Source organism: Oryctolagus cuniculus, chromosome 6 (genome assembly GCF_051225735.1).
Source record: "Oryctolagus cuniculus isolate XC-2025 breed Fujian yellow rabbit chromosome 6, ASM5122573v1, whole genome shotgun sequence".
In the NCBI taxonomy this organism is placed as follows: Eukaryota; Metazoa; Chordata; class Mammalia; order Lagomorpha; family Leporidae; genus Oryctolagus; species Oryctolagus cuniculus.
Window position 1 is genome coordinate 14,576,579 of NC_142872.1, and position 20,678 is coordinate 14,597,256.

General features: G+C 45.2%; 1 protein-coding gene across 24 annotated transcripts in view; it reads left to right on the forward strand.

Moving 5' to 3' along the window:
* Positions 1-16,497, forward strand: part of CSNK1G3 (casein kinase 1 gamma 3) — a 137,265-nt gene extending 120,768 nt beyond the window's left edge. For 23 of the 24 annotated variants that reach the window (XM_070076050.2, XM_089334887.1, XM_070076052.2 and 20 more), the window contains one exon: positions 7,131-13,261. In XM_070076050.2, the coding sequence (XP_069932151.1) occupies positions 7,131-7,185 (55 nt within the window). In that variant the 3' untranslated portion in view covers positions 7,186-13,261. Of the gene's footprint in view, positions 1-7,130 lie in introns of all 24 variants that reach the window. The other variant, XM_051843350.3, reaches the window with a different exon arrangement.
* Positions 16,498-20,678: the final 4,181 nt, after the last annotated feature.

Here is a 20,678-nt window from a genome sequence, read left to right on the forward strand (position 1 = left end):
CGTTTCCTTTCTGGTCCCTATATTCCATTGATTTTTTTAAGGTTGCCTTTGCTGTGTTCTCTGTGTATCTCCTGCTAGACAGTACTTTTTGAATTTCTTGGAACAAGGTTTTAAAAATCTTTACATCCTCAGTGTCTAAGACAGTATGTCCATATGAATTATTCCTAAATAATTAACTAGTGTGATATACCCATATGATAGATTATCTGAGGTGAAATTCAGAAGGTTAGGGTAAATGAAAGACGCAGACACAAATGTGTTACATATTATGTGATTGCGTGTGGATGAGATGTCCGGAATACTCGCATACAGAGGCACAAAACGCAGATGAGTGATGCCAGCAGGAGAGGACGCTGGGTGACTGCTAGGAAATCGCAGACTTTCTCTGCAGGTGGTACGAAGGTTTTGAGTTAGATAGTGAACATGCGGAACGGCACAGGCTGTATAGTTTAAAGTGTGAATTTTATGACTGAGGCTGTGTCTTAAAGCGATTATTTAGGAACATTAGGAACACTCCTAAGAGTTCATCATTGTGTTCCTTTTAGTCTATGACTCAGACTTTTCTCTGAGTCGCCTCTGTTGCTCTCGGGTCTGCCACCAGTGGACGTGCTCAGCATTGTCCTTTGGCACTTCTTTCCCCTTGAGCTCTCCATAGCTGTGGCTGGCCACCCTCTCTGATAGTCACCCGTTAATTAGAACATACGTGGGGCCAGTGTTGTGGCACAATGGGTTAAGCTGCCGCCTGCACTACTGGCATCCCAAAGGAGAGCTGGTTTGAGTCCCAGCTGTTCCATTGCCCATGTAGCTTCCTGATAATGTGCTGTGGAAAGTAGCAGAAGGTGGCCCAAGTACGTGGACCCCTGCCACCTATGTGGGAGACCAGAATGGAGTTCTTGGCTCCTGGTTTCCTCCTGGCCCAGTTCCACCATTGTGGCCATTTGCGGAGTAAACCAGCAGATGGAAGATCTCTTTATCTTTTTCTTCTTGTAACTCTACATTACAAATAAAGAAATAAATCTTTAAAAAAAAAAAATATTCTCTGATAGATACTTTAGTATCCGCAAGTTTTTAAGAATAGTTCCTCACTAGAGTAAATATGAGGGTACTTCAAAAAGTTCATGGAAAAGTAGAATTAGAGGATAAGTTTATTTTAGTGCAAAATCCATGCATAGTTTTTTTTTTTGTTTGTTTTTTTGTTTTTTTTGTTTTTTTTGTAATACGCATTTTCTGGGACTAGCATCATGGCACAGTAGATTAAGACAATTCTGCCATTCCATATGAGTGCCATTTCTTTTTTTTTTTTTTTTGACAGGTAGAGTGGACAGTGAGAGAGAGAGAGAGAGAGAAAGGTCTTCCTTTTGCCATTGGTTCATCCTCCAATGGCCGCCGCGGCCGCGCGCTGCTGCTGGCACACTGCACTGATCCGATGGCAGGAGCCAGGTACTTCTCCTGGTCTCCCATGAGGTGCAGGGCCCAAGCACCTGGGCCATCCTCCACTGCACTCCCGGGCCACAGCAGAGAGCTGGCCTGGAAGAGGGGCAACGGGGACAGAATCCGACGCCCTGACCGGGACTAGAACCCGGTGTGCTGGTGCCACAAGGCGGAGGATTAGCCTAGTGAGCTGCGGTGCCGGCCATGAGTGCCATGTCAAGTCTTGGCTGCCCCATTTCTGATCCAGTTGCTCCCTGATGAACCTGGAAAGGCAATGGAGGATGGCCCAAGTGCTTGAGACCCCTCCCACGTAGGAGACCAGGATGGAGTTCCTGGCTTCAGCCTATCTCTTCTCTGGCTGCTGCCGCCATTTGGAGAGTGAACCAGCAGATGGAAGGTCTCTCCCAATGATTCCTTTCCCTTTCTGTAACTGCCTTTCAATTAAATAAATATTTAAAAATTACATTTTCTGTGAAGTCTGGAGACCCCTCATAAACATGTATTTCAAAAAATTTACATCAAAATAAACTTATAATTCCATTCTCCATGAACTTTTTTTTTTAAAGATTTATTTATTTATTTGAAAGTCAGAGATACACGGAGAGAGAAGGAGAGTCAGAGAGAGAGGTCTTCCATCCGCTGGTTCACTCCCCAATTGGCTGCATTGTCCGGAGCTGTGCTGATCTCAAGCCAGGAGCCAGGAGCTTCCTCCGGGTCTTCCCATGCGGGTGCAGGGGCCCAAGGACTTGGGCCATCTTCTACTGCTTTCCCAGGCCATAGCAGAGAGCTGGATTGGAAGTGGAGCAGCTGGGACTCGAACTGGTGGCTATATGGGATGCAGGCACTGCAGGTGGCAGCTTCACCCTTTATGCCATAGTGCTGGCCCCTCCATGAGCCTTTTGAAGTAAGGTTATATTTAGTTTCCAAATGATGGACAATATTGTCTTCCCCATGTATAGAATATAGAATGGCCCCTTCATTAATAATGAGATTTTGTCTTACTTGTTCACAGTAGCTGAAAATTTTATTTCAAAACAAGTGATAGAAATGATAGCACCACCATCATTCTTTCTAGAAATTTAGGGTAACAAGGCTTCCTTTATTTATTTAAGACTTTTGTTTACTAATGTGAGAGACAGAGAAGCAGAGACAGAGACCTAGAGAGAGCTCCAATGTACTACTGATTCATTCCCAAAATGGGCCGGGCTGAAGCCGGGAGCCATCCTGGGTGCCGCAGTTGTAACCTGTTCTTAACCTACTGTGCCACAGCCATGGCCCCAGTTTACTTTTTTTTTTTTTTTTTTTTTTTTTTTAGATTTTTTTTTTTTTTTTAATTTAAAAGGCAGAGTAACAGAGAGAAGATGAGACACATAGAGAGTCTGTCTTCCATCTGCTGGTTCACTCCCCAAATGGCTGCAGTGGCTAGGGCTTGGCCAGGCTGAAGCCAGGAGCCTAGAACTGCATCCAGGTCCCGTGTTGCTGGAGGGGCCCAGCCACATGGGCCGTATTCTGCCTTCCCAGGCGTGTTAGTAAGAAAGAGCAGGATGAACTGGTGCTCAGGTGCGGGACGCCAGCGTCACAGGCAGCGGCTTGACCTGCTGTACCACAGCACAAGCCCAGGTACTTTGGCTTGTTTCTGTTTCTTTCCCTCCCTCCTGCCGCTGCTGCCTCCTCCTCCTTGTTCTCCTCCTCTTTTCCTTTTCTTGACTGTAGCGTGGGCTGTCTGGCAAGGAAGTCTAATGGAGGGTGCCACTGAGAGGAAGTAGGTTGAGGAGCTGGATTTTTAATAGCTGTGTGGACTCAGTGCTTTAGCTGTAGGAAAACGATTGATGAGATGTGAGAGGACAAGGAAGTGACTGCATTTCAGTTTGGATGGCAGATGAAGAGATGTAGGAGACTGGAAATCTGTTAGGAGGCTGTCGGCAGTGCCGGAGGTCAAGTTGAAAAGCCCTAAGCTAAGCCGCCGTGAGAAGACGGCAGAACTGCTGGTGCTTGGAGACTTGAGGGTCTTGAAGCTGGAGATGAGGGGGGGTTCACAGGCCCCCACCTGGTGTCGGTAGGTGGCTGATCTTGCTCTTCCTTACTCATTCTTAAAGTCAAAATCCAGAGATACGAAATTGTATTTCTGGTGTACATTTTAAGAGGAAAACGCTTTGTCAAAGAGTTAAAGATTAGATGTCACAGAAGCATGTTCTCTTTATACTCGTCGGCCCAGCCGGAGAGGCTGGGTTGTGGAGATCTGAGAAGGGAGGGTGGGGAGGTCCCAGAGTCCCTCAGTTGAGGCGTGAGCCAGTGTGACAGACGCGGGAGGATGGCCCATCACAGGCGAAGAAAAAGGTATGCATAAAGGCAAAATGGCCGTACTGTCTTGGCCCTTACGTGAGTGTTGTCTGCCTAACAGTACTTAAAGAAACAACCTGAGGGTTCAACAAGAACAGGACGTAGCACTTATTCGCAGAGGATTCTGGGATAGACACTTAGCTCACGACCTCTAGACTAGCTACTGAAAGATCTTGTCGAAGTGAGGACCTAACTTGGGAGAGCACATTGGCTCCCTAGAGCCATGAAAGGAATGATAGATAAAGAGCCACAAGAAAAGACGTGTAGACAAGAACATGACTTCAGTATCTGGTGAGTGTAGTTGCTTTCCCCAGGGTCGTGTCCTGGGCTGGATTGAAGAGACATCACGTGCGTGTGAACTAGCTCATCAGAAAACCAGGCCACTGCGTCGTGGGCAGCAAGGGGAGAGGTACTGAACATTTCTGTAGGTGCCCGTCATTTTCTCAGAGCAGCTGATTGGATTTACTGGTAACTTGCACACACTGTGTGAACCGCTGTGTGTGCTTATTCCTGGAAGCCCTGCTGTCACTTGCAGGAGTTAGGATCAGTAACTGCCGAGGGCCTATTTTGCCCCCCAAGTTGTACTGGTGTGAAATTGCATTGTGCTTTTCTGCACACTCACTTGCCCTCAGGTACACTGGAGCGGGGATCCACTCCGTGTCCACAGTACTCAGCCCTGCATCCGGCACAGAGGCCCTGATGGAGCTCTGGAAGGTGGGGGACTGACGAGCAGCCATGTGCTCAGGGCGGTGCTGCCTGCCAGTGCCATCAGGCCCTGTTAGTGTCTGCAGACAAGTCTCACACGGGCACGGAAGTCCCCATGTGACGCTTCATGAGGGTTTGTGGCTGTGGAACACGCTCTAGAATGATGGCAGGGTTCTCGCTGTCGGCGTTGACCGTGTTTCTGAGGCACAGCGTTCACCTGGTAAATGTTAAGTGCATGCCATCGCTGCGCCACTTCTGTTGGGATGTGTCTGTGCACAAGTGTGCACAAATGGAAGAATTTCAGTGTGGCAAGAAGTGAGAGAAGTAACAGACAGCAGTGGGACGCAGCAGCTGTGGGGGAGCGGCAGTTGCAGATGGAGTGCTCAGGACAGTTAATGGGAGACTGCACTAATTGATCTCTAAGACCATACATTATTTGTTTTGGTAGTTAATTTCATCTTAAGAAATTAGCGGCAGGGCTGACGTGGTGGCACAGTGGGTTAAGTCATGGCCTGCAAAGCCACAGCCTCATATGGGCACCAGTCTTTGTTCCAGCTGCTCCAGTTCCAATCCAGCTGCCTACTAATGCACCTGGGATTGCACAGGAAGATGGCCCAAGTGCTTGGGCCCTTGCACCCATGTGGGAGACCGGATGGAGTTCCTGGTTCTTGGCCTCAGCATGGCTCAGCCTGGCTGTTGGGGCTATTTGGTGAATGAACTAGCAGATGGAAGATCTTTCTCTGTCTCTCCCTCTCTCCTCTCTCTCTCTCTCTCTCTCTCTCTCTCTCTCTCTAACTCTACCTTTCAAGTAAATGTTTTTTTAAAAAATGAAATAAATTAGCTGCAAGGTTAAATCATCAATTTACTAAGTACATATTTTGAGGGAATTTGTTGTTTTATTTGTGTGAATTCATAGTGCCTAAACCAATGCTACCCTCTGGTGGTAGTCACTGTAATAGCAGGCACCCTTGAATTTGCAAATACTGCAGTCAGACATGTAGAGGCTCAAGGCCTCCGTATCCCACAACTCATGTTGCTTAGTTTATTTTTCCAGTCTGGCTTTCAGTTCTGAGAATTGAGTTCTTACCTTTTCCTAAATAGCCTTTCCTTCAATAGCATAGATATTACTGAACACAGAAAGCCATGCCAACTGTTTATGTGAAACTGAAGAAAATTTAGAAGTCATTCTTAATAATTGAGTCCATTTAAATTCAAACACAGTGTAAAAATTACATTTGCATGGGTTAAAAGGTAAGTTTATTTTGCTACAAGAATTTTTGAGATCCAAGCATAGTTTTTTACAGCATACATTTTCCATACCTTTAATATAACATAAAACATCTTTTTAGTAGAAAAATTTTAAGAGAACAAACTCTGGAATTTGAAAAGGCAAGAGATAATGTAGAGGAACAGAGAGAATTATTCAGTAACTTTAATAATGAATTTTCACTATACTGTGACCAGGTTCTTACACTTAAAATTCCAGCTAGTTGATGTCTTTCTAATGTAACAGTTTTTCTTGTTTTGTTCTCTTTTCTTGTTTCTCTTCCTTTGCTTTTCTTTGTTTTGTTTTCTTGTTTCTCTCTTTTGGATCTTTAATTGAAAAGTTCATTTTAAAGATTTTTTTATCTCAGTAATTTCTCTTGAGTAATGTTTTGCTTTCCTTTTTCATTGAAGAAAACCTATGTACTGAGGAGAGTACGAGGAGTCTTCAGAAAGTTCGTGGGAAATGTGTATTATGAAAAGTTTGTGCCTGGACTTCAAAATCCTTATGCACAGAAATAAGCTCCTTTAACCTTGTTCTTCCATGAACTCTTGGGCGCACTCTTGTGTTAGGTAGCTGATAGTTACACATCAGGACTGAAGGGTCGCGCCTGTCCCGTGTACAGCAGGAGCTCGGCTTGAGGGCCTGGCCTGGGTGGTGACTGCAGTTTCTGGTGTGCACCTTGGCGAGGTGAAGTTCACAGAACTTCACAGTTGCCCGCGTCTTCCTCATCCCAGAGGTTGCCGCTGGATGGCTCAGAGCCCTGGCAGTGCCAGTGCCGTGGGAACAGGCGCAGGGCTTGCCGCCTGGGGTGCCCCGTCCACGGGAAAACTTTGTGCATGCTCAGTGCGGAAGCCGTGTCTGAGGAGGTTGCTCCCACAGCTGCAGGCCTTGGTGGGGCTGTCTCACTTCCTGTCTGTAAAGTGATGAAAGATGGCTGTTGGCAGGTGCACTTTAGCTCTCTCTGTATGTTTAGAAACTGCGCTGGTTGTCAGTGGAAGTAGCGCCTCCTCCCCCGGCATTAGGGTCATGGCTGCCTCTCCCTGTGGCTTCAGCAGTCCATAGTGGAGTGGCCTGTCCAGCAGCGCGGGGCTGCTGGCCCAGGAGCAGTTCCTGAGCCTCCTAGGGACGGGCTGGTCAGCTGGCGCCCAGACTTCAGCTGCTTCCATCTGAATTTCGTGTTTGCCTCGGGTGGTAGGTAGGATGTTTTTCGCTAACCGAGACGCACGCTCGTGGACTCTAACAGTACTAATCAGCCGGCTGTGTGCTGGGGGTGCCTCGCCCTAGCCCGCTGCTTTGGGTGGCCCTGGACGTGAGTGTGGTAGATTCGCCCAGACCCCGTGCCGCCCCCGTGCTTCTGTAATAAAAGGACTGTCTCCCTCCCCTGCAGGTGCTGCTGTTTCTTCAAACGAAGGAAAAGGAAAACCATCCAGCGCCACAAGTGACCGTGGCCGCAGACGCGTCTCCCCGCCGTCTGGTCTGACGGAATCATCGCTGCAGTGCCCACGGTTTTCAAGACTCGCTCCCGGAGACGGAGGCGTCCTATCCCAGACTTCACTTTGTGCTTGTCTTACATCCATTTTTTTTTTTTTTCTAATTTTTATGGAAGCTTTAAAGTTTTGTGCAAACACGAGCGCTTTGCCCGTCGGTGAGTGGAGCGGACCAGTGAGGTGGTGTCCAGATACGCTCGTGCAGAACTTTCTTCTCTGGCCAGCTGTGTCCTGGATCTGGGATTTATGGCTTCGGTAGGAGCCCCTCACGGAGGGCTTCCTCCCCGTGGACAGCACAGCAGACAAGCCTAGTTGCCCGAGTATTTAAAAGCCGCTCCTGTGTTGTGACACCTGCATCCCTCGCAGGTCAGACTGATGCCCTCTGTGAAGTCCCGGTGCAGGCACCGCCCATGGTCCAGAGGAGAGCGCCCTGGGTCCGGAGAGAGCGCCCTGGGTCCAGAGAGAGCGTCCTGTCCACAGGAGAGCACCCTGGGTCCAGAGAGAGCGCCCTGGGTCTGGAGGAGGGCGCTCACGGCCCAGAGAGAGCGCCCTGGGTCCAGAGAGAGCGCCCTGGGTCCAGAGAGAGCGCCCTGGGCCGTGCGCAGCCCCCTGTGGCAGAAGCGGCAAGATGGAGTCTTTTTTCAAATGCAAAATATTTGTAAAATGTTATCTTTATGCTTCCAGATAATAGTGTGTGTCAGACAGCAAGAAGTGAATACTTGGAGATGTGATGTGTGTTGAAGTTTTCAGAAAAACACAAGCTACACTATGGAGAAGACCTGAGCGTGCGGCCCCGCGGAGTGAGGCTGAGCCTGGTCTAGCGCCCGGCCTCCCCTGCCCTGCCCGGAGACGTGGCCATGCAGGCGGCCGTGTCTGTTGTTGGTTATTTTTCTCTTTGATACAAAGGCCCCCTGCAATAAAAACTGGGTCCCTCGATTGCCCTCGGCGCGCGTTGGTGTCTTGCATTCGGCTCTGCTGGTTCCCCGGAATGCCCCTGCTCCTCAGCGAGGTTTCCGAGGTTGAGGATCGCGTGGAGAGGATGGGTCAGGTGCTGCTCCTGGTCTTTTGCAGTCTTTCGAAGTGCCTGCATATGAGTAGAGTGACAGTTCTGTGAGGAAGGAAGCCCATTCCACCTTTCAAGTCTGCTTTGTTTTAAGCCATAAAGACACAGGTGTACTTTTGTCCTAGCCAGGATTTTCAAGAAGGGTTACAAGAATACATCTGGCTGGAAAGATAATTACATTGCTCAAGTCTCGTGTGCACCCTTCATTTATAAATTGTCGCCTGCTCTCTCTGTCTCTAAGCGCATGTCTCCAGGTGTGCGTATTTATTTTTATTGTCTCAAGGTAACATTTAAAATGTGTATTAAAGGAAAAGAAATCCACAGTTTTTACTTTACTATTACATTTACATGGATTTAATTATACTTTGTAATTTATTTTTCTTCTTAGCCAGAAGTTCAGTGCATTGTTTCTGAAGAATTAGGCACCCGTCTCCAATCAGGACGTCTGTATCGGCTCTGATGCCGAGGAATGACCTTTTTTTGATTTCAAAGACCTGTACTCAGCCTCGAAAACATTTGCTGTATAATTTGGTCAGCAGTTTCCATCCTATTTATATACTGTCACAATAACTTAAACTACAGGAGCTATATACTGAGTTTTTATTTTTGTTTGCTTGGAGCAAGGTAGATGGATGTTTTGGCCATTATAATGTGAAACCACTTCTTTCTTTACAGTATTTGACCAAATGTGTGTGTCTATGATATTTGTAAATACATGCGATATGTGTATTTCTTATCATAAGCCTATTTAGTTTTATCCTCAGTAAGGTTTTTTGGACTGTACAGTGTTTATATGATCTGAACTCCTTATACATAAGAAGGTGTGTATATTAATCCAATTATGGACTTAAAATATTTTAAAAGTATAAATACCCTTATTTGCTGCAATGACCAGTGTGTAGACATTTGCTTTTTAGCAATATTTTTAAGTGCTCCATTTTAATGCCAAGGAGTCAGTCTTTCGGCAGCACAAACTGGTCAATAATAGGTAATGCAGGTATGTTCAGGTTAAGCCAACAATGTTTTGCATTTTTATGCTTCTTTTCTGTCAACACTAATGAAGTCAACATTGCCTGAATGTCTGAATAATGAAACACATCCCTGTTTAAAAATATGTAACTGAAAAAAAAAAAAGAAATAAAAAATAAAGGTAGTTTTTTTAAACTCGCTTTTCCCCTTTCCTCTAATCATGGGTAAAATAATGCCACTCAGTAATTTAAGACGGATTCCATCTGTTGTACATGAGAAGCAGAACTAAAAGAATATACTTTTCATTTGTTGTTTTTGTTTTCTTTGTTGGACATAGTTGTAAAGAGCACACACCAGGAAGGATCTAAGCTTTCTTTGTCTTTAAACTGTTTTTTACTACTTCTCTGAACTACTTAGTACAGCAATTGACTAACAATAATCTCTTCTGATAAACTAAGGGAAAAAAAAAAAACAGAATTGTTTATTCCTCCTTGGAAGTGGAATCAGACTATGTTCTCAGAAATTAAGCATTATTAATCCAGCTTCAGGAATGACTGAAAACCATTGCCGACAGTGTCCCTCAGGTTGTCACCGCGCTAGGGGCTGTAAGAGGTTCTACAAAGTGGCAATAGTGGCGCTCAGCTTGCTGAAGCGGGCTACAGGTAAGATGAGGTACAGCAGCAAGCTCCCGGCCCAGGGTCAGTGCGTCCCGTAACCGCTGCAGTCAGTGAGAGGCGGAGGAGGATCTGGAGATGACGCGTACCGCTGAAAGGCCCTCTCTGGGAAAGCCTCCCTTAGGATTGGGCCTGCAACCTGAGTGAATTACGGGTGATAGAACAGTAGCCTGGCTCAAGCAGGAGTAGTGTAGATGAGCTTGTTTAACTGCAGGTGCAGTGCTAGCACTGGATTCTGTGTGCTTCGTCCTGGTGTTGAGAGCGGGAAGCTGCATGTCTCTTGGTCGTGTGTTCACCCTGCTGTCTTATTTCAGACACACTCCCCTTGTGTGATGACTTGAGACTCCCACTGTACCCCCATACTAACCTCAGCAAAGACAAAGGGCCATGTTCCTCAACAGTTGTAGCAGAATCCCAGGACTGCCTTTATTTCCCCACTTCTTCACTTGCTGTCTACCCTGTGCTCGTTACTGTGGACAAGGGAGTGCTGGTCTCTTGGTAGCTGGCCCTCAGGCCTACGTCCACTTTCATCACCCTGAGAAATGAGTGAGAAAGAGGATTAAGCAGAAGGAAATGAAGACACTGTTATGAGAAAGATAGTGAACTACTAGGGGCAAAATCAGTGGCTTTCCACTTTTGTGCTGGGAAAAAATGTATCAAAATGGGGAACCTTATTTTAAATAGAAAGTATTGGAAATTTTCTCAGTATTAATACATTATATTAAATCATTTATGTGGTGAATGTGTAAATTTGAAACGTGTTTTGTGCTTAGGTGAAAAGTTATAAAGATCCCTGCTTGGTGTGCTTTTTGTTTAGCTTTCCAGGGTTCTGGTGATAGAATTGAGTTAACAGAGTTAAGAAGCAGTGATTTTTTTTTTCCGACCAGAGTACAAAGAAGTGGAATGACAAAGTTTCACTGTTTTTCATTGTATCTGGTTTCTTCTCTGCCCAGTTCTTTTTTTTTTTTTTTTTTTTTTTACAGGCAGAGTTAGACAGAGACAGAGAGAAAGGTCTTCCTTCCATTGGTTCACCCCCGAAATGGCTGCTACGGCCGGCACACTGCGCTGATCCAAAGCCAGGAGCCAGGTGCTTCTCCTGGTCTCCCATGCGGATGCAGGTCCCAAGGACTTGGGCCATCCTCCACTGCCCTCCCGGGCCACGGCAGAGAGCTGGCCTGGAAGAGGGGCAACCGGGGCAGAATCCGGCACCCCAACCGGGACTAGAACCCCGGGTGCTGGCGCCGCAAGGCAGAGGATTAGCCTAGTGAGCCATGGTGCCGGCTGCCCAGTTCTAATGCACACCCACAGTAGTGCTCTTAGGAAATTTACTTCATAAGAATTCATGGATTATAACCAAAGACAAGATTAGAGAAGAATGCTAGGTAATCTTGATGGGATATGAAAGTAACTTTGCTGGAACAGTTGGTCATAGTGGTGTTGTGCCATTCCTTGAAGGGGAAAATGCTGCTGCCGTTTTCTAGTCTGGGGCTGCCAGACATTTTTTGGGGTGCAGGTCAGGCTTAGTGGGCCTAGATGCTGTTACCAGGAAGACAGTGGGTTCCTATGATATTAACAGTATGAGGATGGAAGGTTTTACACTTAGGAGAGGGAAAACAAGTTCCCACAAATACTCTGCTGATGCATTCAAACTGAATTTAAATTTGTCTTGTAATGCAGGACTACTAATGATGAGAACAGAATTATTTTGAAGGAGTAATATTTTACTTAATTAAGTGAAATTGATTAAGAATGTTCATCTATTAACTGCAATGTGATTTTACATATTTCATCATTGAAAATATGTTTTCACACAGATAGATACCACCAAATACTGTCAGTTCTTCAGCATGTGCTTTTGAGCCGAGTCATCATTTGCAGTGTATTTGTAGCATTCTGTTAGGTTCTGCTCTTGGTATTTACTCTTCAGCATATCCTCACATTGCAGGTTAGTCATTTCCTGTTCAGGGTTAGGTGGATGCTTCTTGATTGTACAGCTGAATAGGTTTTGAAATATGGAAACTTTCTGTGCACTTGGATTGAGGTTCATAAGTGCAGCTGGAATTGTAGTTGGATGTAGAAAATACAGTCACTGGAAATATGTGTGAGTGTAGGTCTTGCTTCTTTTAACTTGACAGCATGGAAGTATATAAGCCAGCTTGACATGGCTTGTGATTTAAACATCAGTTGCCCTTAAAATGATTTTGTTGCATTGTAAGTTGAACATACATATGCTGGTTAGCCTTGTGATTATAGCTTCAAATTTTTAAAGAGACATTATCAACCCTTCAGTATCAGCTAATTTCTAAAGGTGTTTGTTAATGGTCATTGAAGGCGATTCTTTGATTAAGAGACATTTCAGTCTTGTTCTGAGCTCAAAAAGTCGCATCTAAACTCCACTGCCATCAAACTGCTATGTAGTTGTGCAGGCTGTTCTGGCAATATTTAATAAACCTGTAGAGGGGATGAGATTCACCATTGAGTTTATTAATTCCATTAATTTCACTGAAATGTTTTCCACAAAGTCCCTGCTGATGAACAAGTACCTGTTGATGTGCAGCCATCAACCTTACACATATTCTGTTTTCACAGTCTGTCAAATAAGCTGCTGTTTTAATCCATATATATCTTTGCCATCATCCGTTACAGTACCTCGTAGCAGATTCCACTTCAGGTTCTAATGAATTGGTGTTTTTCTCAACTTCTCTGAAAATTTTCGTACCTGTAATTGTTCCGTGCAGACTGAATTCTTGGGTCACTGCAGCCTCAGCAATGGCTTCTCAGATAAGACTGGGTAACCTCTGTTGAGTCATCAAAAGCCAAGCACAGGCAAACTCATTTTCCTTATTTTTAGTTGACTGTTGGTGACACCTCCATGTCCTCAGGCCTCCCAGCCGACCATTCTTGCTGACAAGCTGCAGTCAAACAAGTCAGTTAACCCTGACCCACCTGTCAGTAAGCAGCATTCCTCCCTTGGCTAACAAGCCGCTTGGAAAGTTAACTTTGATTACACCCTTAATTATATTTTTGTGTGTGTGAATAAATTCTCCTGTGATGAGGTATTTTCATTTTCTAACTGCTCTGACTGTTGCTTCCTGTGAGCTAGGAATATTGTGATGAGTGCTTATTCTGCCAATGTTGAAATCTATTTTAGCACAGCTGAAGTATCATTGCATAATAAATACAATGCTTTGCCATGTAATTGTGTAACAAAAAGATCCACACTCCACTGTGCCTTAAATGCGCAACACTCAAAGTTCACTTTTCTTTACTTTTTGACATGATGAATATGCACTAGTAATAAAAAATAATAAAATATCTATGACAATATGTGTGTCACTTGAAATACTGTCAAGTTACCATTACTGAGGTTTATGGTGTTGAACAGCAGTGAGAAGCAATCAAAGTGCCACATGTGGTCTCTGTCACAACTCTTCCACTCTGCTTTTGTAGCATGAAAGCAGCCATACATAATATGTAAACAGATGAGCATGGCTGTGTTCCAATAAAATTTTTATTTGTGGACACTGAATTTCATATAATTTTTCTGTGTTCTGAACTGTATTCTTTTGATACTTTGAGCCATTTTAAAACATCAACATCCTTCTTAGCTCATGGGATAGATGAGCGGGATCCAGTCTACAATGATGGTTTGCCAACCTCTGTTCTTGTCCACCGTGGGAAAATTGGGATGTTTGAGGGAGAAACTATGTAAGTTACTGGCCATGGCCTCAGCCTTCTCACCTCAAGTTGGAGACAGTGCCTACCCTCCATGTGGTCTGAGTATTGGCAGTGATGTTATAATAGCTCTCAGTTCAAGGTTCCTTTTACCATTACCCTGCTAACAAAATGAGCAACTCCTTGCTTTCTCATACGGTGTTTCTGTTCTTCCACATAAGGGTAAGGCTTGCTAAATTTTGCTGCCACTTCCACCTGTTTAAAATATTTGGACACTAATTCTAACACATTGCATGCTGGCTGTCTTACCTTAGTTAACAATGCTGATAGATTAAAAATCCTTAATTCTATACTTTCATTGACAAAAATGACTAAGCCCCCTATTAAGCCACTGTAGTCCCACGTCAAGGTCCACCTCAACCCACTGAACCAATCAGTGCCCGACATCTGGGAGTTCTCCTGATGGATGATCCTTCTGCGCCCCTGGAGTACGGTTAGGTTTTAATCAGACACCTGGCCGAAATCCAGGTAAGCCACTTTGTCTCCTTGCCCTGTCCTCATCTCATCAAACAAGGAGCTTGACTTAGTTCAGGAGGACTTCTGTTGGTAAACCCATCTTTTCTCCTGAAGATTGCCTTTTGTATTTCTAATACTTAGAAATTGCTTTTGACTAAACATTTTATTTGGGATCAACACTTACCAGTTTGTAGCTGTGTAATTCATCTTTTTTAAATTTAGGAATTCCTTTTTCTGGCTGTTGCTTTGTTGTCCTCCTTTTGCCACCCACAAGATCTCTTTGTAAATGTGTGCAGGTCTGCGAACTTAGTTTGGTGTTTTAAAATACCTGTACCTGTTAGGGGTATTTTATTCTGGCAATTTCCAGGTTTAGCTTGAAGATTATACTTGGTTTTAAAAGGACAATAGGAGAAAAATAAAGCTGAACTTTGCATCCATTTTGTTAGCCTTCAACCCTTCTCTTACGTCTGCCTCTGCATACAATTTAAAAACTCTATCTGGCTTTAAAAAATACTGCAAGCTAATTGGAAAGCTTAAGATTGTATTGTTTCTCATGATTGTATTGTTTCTCCTGTTCTTTTTGCTACACTGTTTTTCAGCTCTAGTATGTATCTTGTGAAAGCGGAGTTTTTCAGAGAGAAGAGACACTCTAATTTCTCTTTTGCAAAGCTCGCTCCTTTTGTTCCTTTTCAGGATCATTTTAAATTGCATAATTGGCATCAGAGCCTTGATTTCCTTTGCTTCAAGATGCCTTTGAGATGGGATGCCCGTCTTCTCTCAAGGTGCTCTCTACATCAGTTTCTCTTGCTGGTCCTTTGTGGGACCCAGAACAGTAACTTTGGTTTTTGCTTTCTGTATTTTCTGGGAGGTGATCTTTGGCTTATAAAGAGCTGCTAGATGTTCTGGCTTTAGTAGAATAAGAGCTGCAGGTGTCTGGACAGTTGGAGTCTTCTATCACTCCCTGAGTCTCATTCTGGACACTTGTGTCAGGGAATGGGTTGTGCCCTTCCAATCTGACTCTATCTGTGTGGTCTGGCATCTTGGGAAGTATTTGCATAATAGGATCTCAGTTTCTCTGTTTTTGTTTGCCCTGGTTTTGTAGATTTGTCCAAACTGTTTATCATGCTTTTTGTCATGGGTGCCCTGAGTGTCACTGCAGTGTTAGTTCCCTACATAAATATGTGTTTCAGTAGGAAACTTCATTAGAACAGGATCCATGGCTTCATGGTATTTATTGTGCCCTGTTTTTATGCAAGCCTTGTTCAAAGTTCTTACCTGCGTATGAGGGTGAAGACTTCCTCGTTGCTTAGTGAATCACATGGTCATCTCTAAGCTGATGACACATGCGTGCAACTACCACTTGTGATTTTTGTCATTTTCGTGTTGTATTTTTACCTTCCTTGCTGTTCACTGCAGATAGCATTTGAACCCACCGACCGTGCTTCCGCCAGGGTCTGAGCAGAGTGCTGTCTAGGCATCATCGATCAGGCTTGCAAGTCATTTTGAGCACCATTTGCGTAGGAATCAATCATTTCTTTCTTGTATTTTGTTCTGCACTCAATACTGAGTTTGTCAGGATTCCTTAAGTGTCATGTGTTGGGCATTTCTCAGAAAATTGCAGATACTCAGCCATTAGAGCTGCTTTGCCTGCTCAGGAACGTGGAGTGCTTAAATTGCATCAAGTGTCAACACCAGCTGAAAACTGTGCCTCCTTAATAAACCTCAGCACAGCCCTTAGTGTCTCTGTGCAGGTGGAGCTGAGGGAAGTTACTGAAGGTGGGAAGTCTGAGAATTCAAAGCACTTACTTTTAATATCTAAGAAAGGAAAGACTTCTTTAACAAAAGCCCTAAGCTGTGAACAAATAATCAGTTCTGTTTTTGAAAAAAAGATTTATTTTATTCACATGAAGGCTGAAAGGGAGAGCAAGAGCGAGGAAGGGAGGGAGAGAGAGGTCTTCATTCCTCAAATGCACAAAAGGGCCAGGGCTGGGCCAGCAGAAGCCAGGGGTCAGGAGTTTCTCCCAGGTCTCCCACATGGGTGCAGGGGCCCAAGCACTTGGGCCATCTTCCACTGCTTTGCCAGGTGCATTAGCAGGGAGCTGGCTCAGAAGCGGTTTAACCTAATGCACCACAACGCCACCCCTGGTAACCCCTTCTTAATTCAAGAGAACCTTCGGTCGTCACGTGAGCTCTGGGAGTCAGTGACATCACTCCCATGGTTCCTTCTAAAACAGCTCAGCCACATGGGCCTTGGGAATGTGAGCAATCACTGATGCCTGTGGGTCCAATAGCAGCAGATCAGCCAAGGCCGGGTTCTCGGCATCAGTGGCGCACCGTGGCCATCCTCCAGGGACCGCACTCGCCCAGGTATTGTGTCAGCCTTTGTCCCTAAGCCCCTTCCTCCACAGCCCCTTGATCTGTTACTCTGCCGGAGTGCCCTCCTCTCCTCCCGTGAGCCTGACTCTTGCATTGACGTTCCAGAAAAAAAAGTTTGATTCTCTTAAAAAAGTTAGCAAGGTGGTGCCCCAAATAATATGACAGATTTCATTTATTTCCTCTGTAGTGCTTGAGAAAGCAGAAGGCTACATACTGTATATTCTCGGTACTTAATCATCTGTCGAGAGATTTCCATCAGAATATATTGAACAAGCCTGGCACCTGGACTAGCAGATAGCCACGGTCAAGGTGATGCACCTGGGCGGAGTTCGTCCTCAGGAGGGCCACCTGGCTCAGGAGGTTGAGACTCCTGTGTGCACATTTTAGGAGAAAAACGGCTCTGAGTTTTAGGTTCCTCGCAGAAGGAGTTTTGTCCATGGTTTAGCATAATTGAATCTCCACAGCTAGGGGATTAGGGCACCCTGAAGGTGCTACTGTGGGTGAAGGGCCCCAGGGTGGGAGTGGGGGCGGGGCTTGAACCTGTGTTTGAGTCACTGTTGGGACAGCTGCTGACTGCCTGACCTCGGCCACACTCTCCAAGCCACGTTCCCTAATTTCTAGAGGGAAACCATTAAAACCCGTTTCCTGGGGAGGAATAGGTGGCTGGTGCCCAGCAGGTGCTCGGTGAGCGCCAGTGCTCACTGGCCTGCGCTTGGTTAGGCAGCGCAGGGGAGTGGAGCCGCCCAAGAAAGTGAAATGCATTCGTCAGCACAAAGCTGAGGCACAGGTGTGCCGTCTCCCGACTCGGCGAGGAGGGTGTTTGTGGCGAGCTCCAGATCAGTGGGAAGTGGAATTTATTTTATGGACAACAGAAAAAGCTGCTGAGAGGCAGGGGTTGGAGCCACTGGGCAGGGGGTGTTGTGGCTTCCCTCTTCCTCCGTCTCCACACAGTGGGCTCAGCAGTGGGTCCCTCATCCCGGGACCCATCCCTAACCCCTCTTTCACCTAATCTTCCCGCCTCCATCACATCTCCGTGAAGGAATGGTGCAGGCATCTCCCGGTCTGCAGCTTCCTCCCAGGCTGTGCCCTACCCGGGAAGGGAGGAGGCTGTCTTAGTAACCAGTGTTTGCCATCCTGACTGGCCTCCCCCCTCAGATCTGTACACAAAGCCACGCCTTTCTGACTCTAAACACAAGCCAGCACCCTCCCTTGGTCCTGCTCTTCCATCCGGTCAGCCTTCTGTCTCTCCTTGCCTCCCAGCGCAGCTTCTGGAGAGAAGAGCTATCGTGTTGCCAGAGAATATTCCAGGGCCCAAATCCGAGGCGGCGCCAGCACTGGCCCAGCCTGCAACCTGGTCTGCTGCAGGGACCCAGGACGTGGGAAGCAGCAGGGGCTGCCCAGGCTTAGGGTGTGTGGAGATCATCCGAGGGGGTGCTGAGAGCATTGTTCTGTGTTTGGCTCCGCTGCCTGATGGGTTGGCGTGTTTGTGAGCCCCAGAGGAGGCTGCCCCAAGTTTGCCTGGGGGAAAATGACACTCAAGAGACTGGGGGTAGCTCTCAGAAATGTCAAAAACTAAGATTGATTTCTTGCTTAGTTTCGTTAATGTATTTGCTACCCATGGCTTTTGGATTTTCTTGAGGCAATGTATAAAGTTACTGACATAAAAAGCACTGAGCTATAAGTGTGTTAACGCAAAAGAAATATTTTGTATTTTCTGTAAAATGAATAAAAATCTTTTTGGAATGTAGCTTTATATACAAAATGTTCCACAAGCAAATGACTGCTATAGAGTACTTGCTAGGGGCTCACGCCATGATGTAGCTAGTAAAGCCATCGCCTGCAGTGCCAGCATCCCTTATGGGCACTAGTTTGAGTCCTGGCTGCTCCACTTCCAATCCAGCTCTCTGCTATGAGCCGGGAAAGCAGTGGAAATGGCCCAAGGGCTTGGGCCCCTGCACTCAGAAAAAGTTCCTGGCTCCTGGCTTTGGGTCAGCTCTGCTCTGACCATTGTGGTCATTTGGGGAGTGAATCAGCGGATGGAAGACCTCTCTCTCTGCCTCTGCCTATACTGTCCTTTCAAATATATAAATAAATCTTAAAAAAAAAAAAGAACTTGCTAATAGAGTGCACTTTCCATCTACCTGACAGTTCTTCAGTGCTCTGCATTAATCATCCTCTCTTTTTTCTGGCACAGATGTAGAATCTAGTTATCTCTAGATATAAGAATTCAGTGCTAATGCAATTCATTTTCAGATATGTGTAAATCATAAATTGCTATTCTTATGTATTTACCTTGTGAGGATTGTACACATGGGATAAAGTCTTCCCAGACCACATGTTAACCAAAATGAAAACAAGAGAAATGCATAAAATTCCATTGCTGCTAACTGATTTTGGTTAATGGAAAACAATAAGGAAAAATAATTAGGTAGAATAGCAAAATGAGTTCATATTAGTTCATTGCATATTTATTATTGGTTAAAAATAGAAGCTTTAATTTTCATTTTATTTCAGAGCAAAACAAAGTTTATGTTTTAGCTAGTTAAGGTCTTAGTCTCTTGCCGGCTAAGACATGTTAAGTTTCCATTTCCATTCATGCACGTATGCAAATGACCACATCAATTTCCTCCTCCGGGGGAGGAGTCAAAGTTTGCTTAGCTCTTCCTTCCTTTGTGCTTTCCCAGTGAATAAAGTGTGCATGGTGGAAATGGAGATAAAACACAGGGGGCCAAAGAGACTATGAGTGCAAATCGGCAACACTTCTCCACCGCCAATCTGATAGGGTTTTTCCTTCTGGGCATTTTAACACTGCAAAAATTGTCTTGAATTTTAAGAAATCCTTGAACTGGGTGAACTCTTATAGGCTTCCTCCATCTCAGAGCACTTGGGCACTGGCCTACTTCTTCCCATACCCCATCATTATCTGTCCACTATTGAGATCCAATGTAGCCATTCAGCCATTGTAATTTAGCCATTTGTAAAATGTGCGATCAGTGACATGACATACTTTGTACAATGTTGTACGGCATGACAAGCCCAGAATGTTTGCATCACCCCAAGAAGAATCCCAGTACCCATGAAGCAGCCACTCCCCATGGCCCCTACACCCTAGTCCCCAGCAGCTGCTAATCTACTTTGATTTTGTGGACATTTGTATCAATGAAATGATACTGAAACTAGAGACTTTGAACTGGCACGTTCTCAGAGTTCAGGCATGTATAAATTCACCATATTGTGTTTTCCCAAATATCTGTTCAGGGATATTTGGTATATGTGTGTGGTTTTTTTGTTGGCTGTTATGAATTGTGATGCTGTTAACAAATTTGTGCAAGTGTTTGTGTGAACCCATGTTCTCAGTTCTTGAAGAGTAGAATGTGGCCATGTAATGACTGTTTTTTAACAGTTTCTCAGACTGCCACATTTTCCCACAGTGAGTCACTGTTTTACAATCCCATCAGAAACGCATGAGGATTTTAATTTCTCCACATCGTAGCCAATGCTTATTATTTTCTATTTTTAAAAATAATTTTCCGGCCGGCACCGCAGCTCACTAGGCTAATCCTCTGCCTTGCGGCGCCGGCATACCGGGTTCTAGTCCCAGTCCGGGCGCCGGATTCTGTCCCGGTTGCCCCTCTTCCAGGCCAGCTCTCTGCTGTGGCCAGGGAGTGCAGTGGAGGATGGCCCAAGTGCTTGGGCCCTGCACCCCATGGGAGACCAGGATAAGTACCTGGCTCCTGCCTTCGGATCAGCGCGGTGCGCCAGCCGCAGCACGCTGGCCGCAGCAGCCATTGGAGGGTGAACCAACGGAAAATGGAAGACCTTTCTCTCTGTCTCTTTCTCTCACTGTCCACTTTGCCTGTCAAAAAAAAAAAAAAAAAAAGGGAAAAAAAAAGAAAAATAATTTTCCTTTATTATAGACATCATAGTGCTTCTGTAGTTTTGGTGTCGTTTCTCTGCTGACTAATGACATCAAACACATATTTGTGTTTATTGTCCATTTGTGTGTGTGTGTGTGGTGGGGCAGAGCATTTGGAAAAATGTCTGTGTGAGTCCTTTGCTCATTTTTGGATTGGGTCATTTGTCATTTTTGTTGAGTTGTAAAAATTGTTTAAATATTTTAGATAACTGACCTTACTCTGTTATAATTTACAAACTTTGCGGTCATTCTTTGGGTT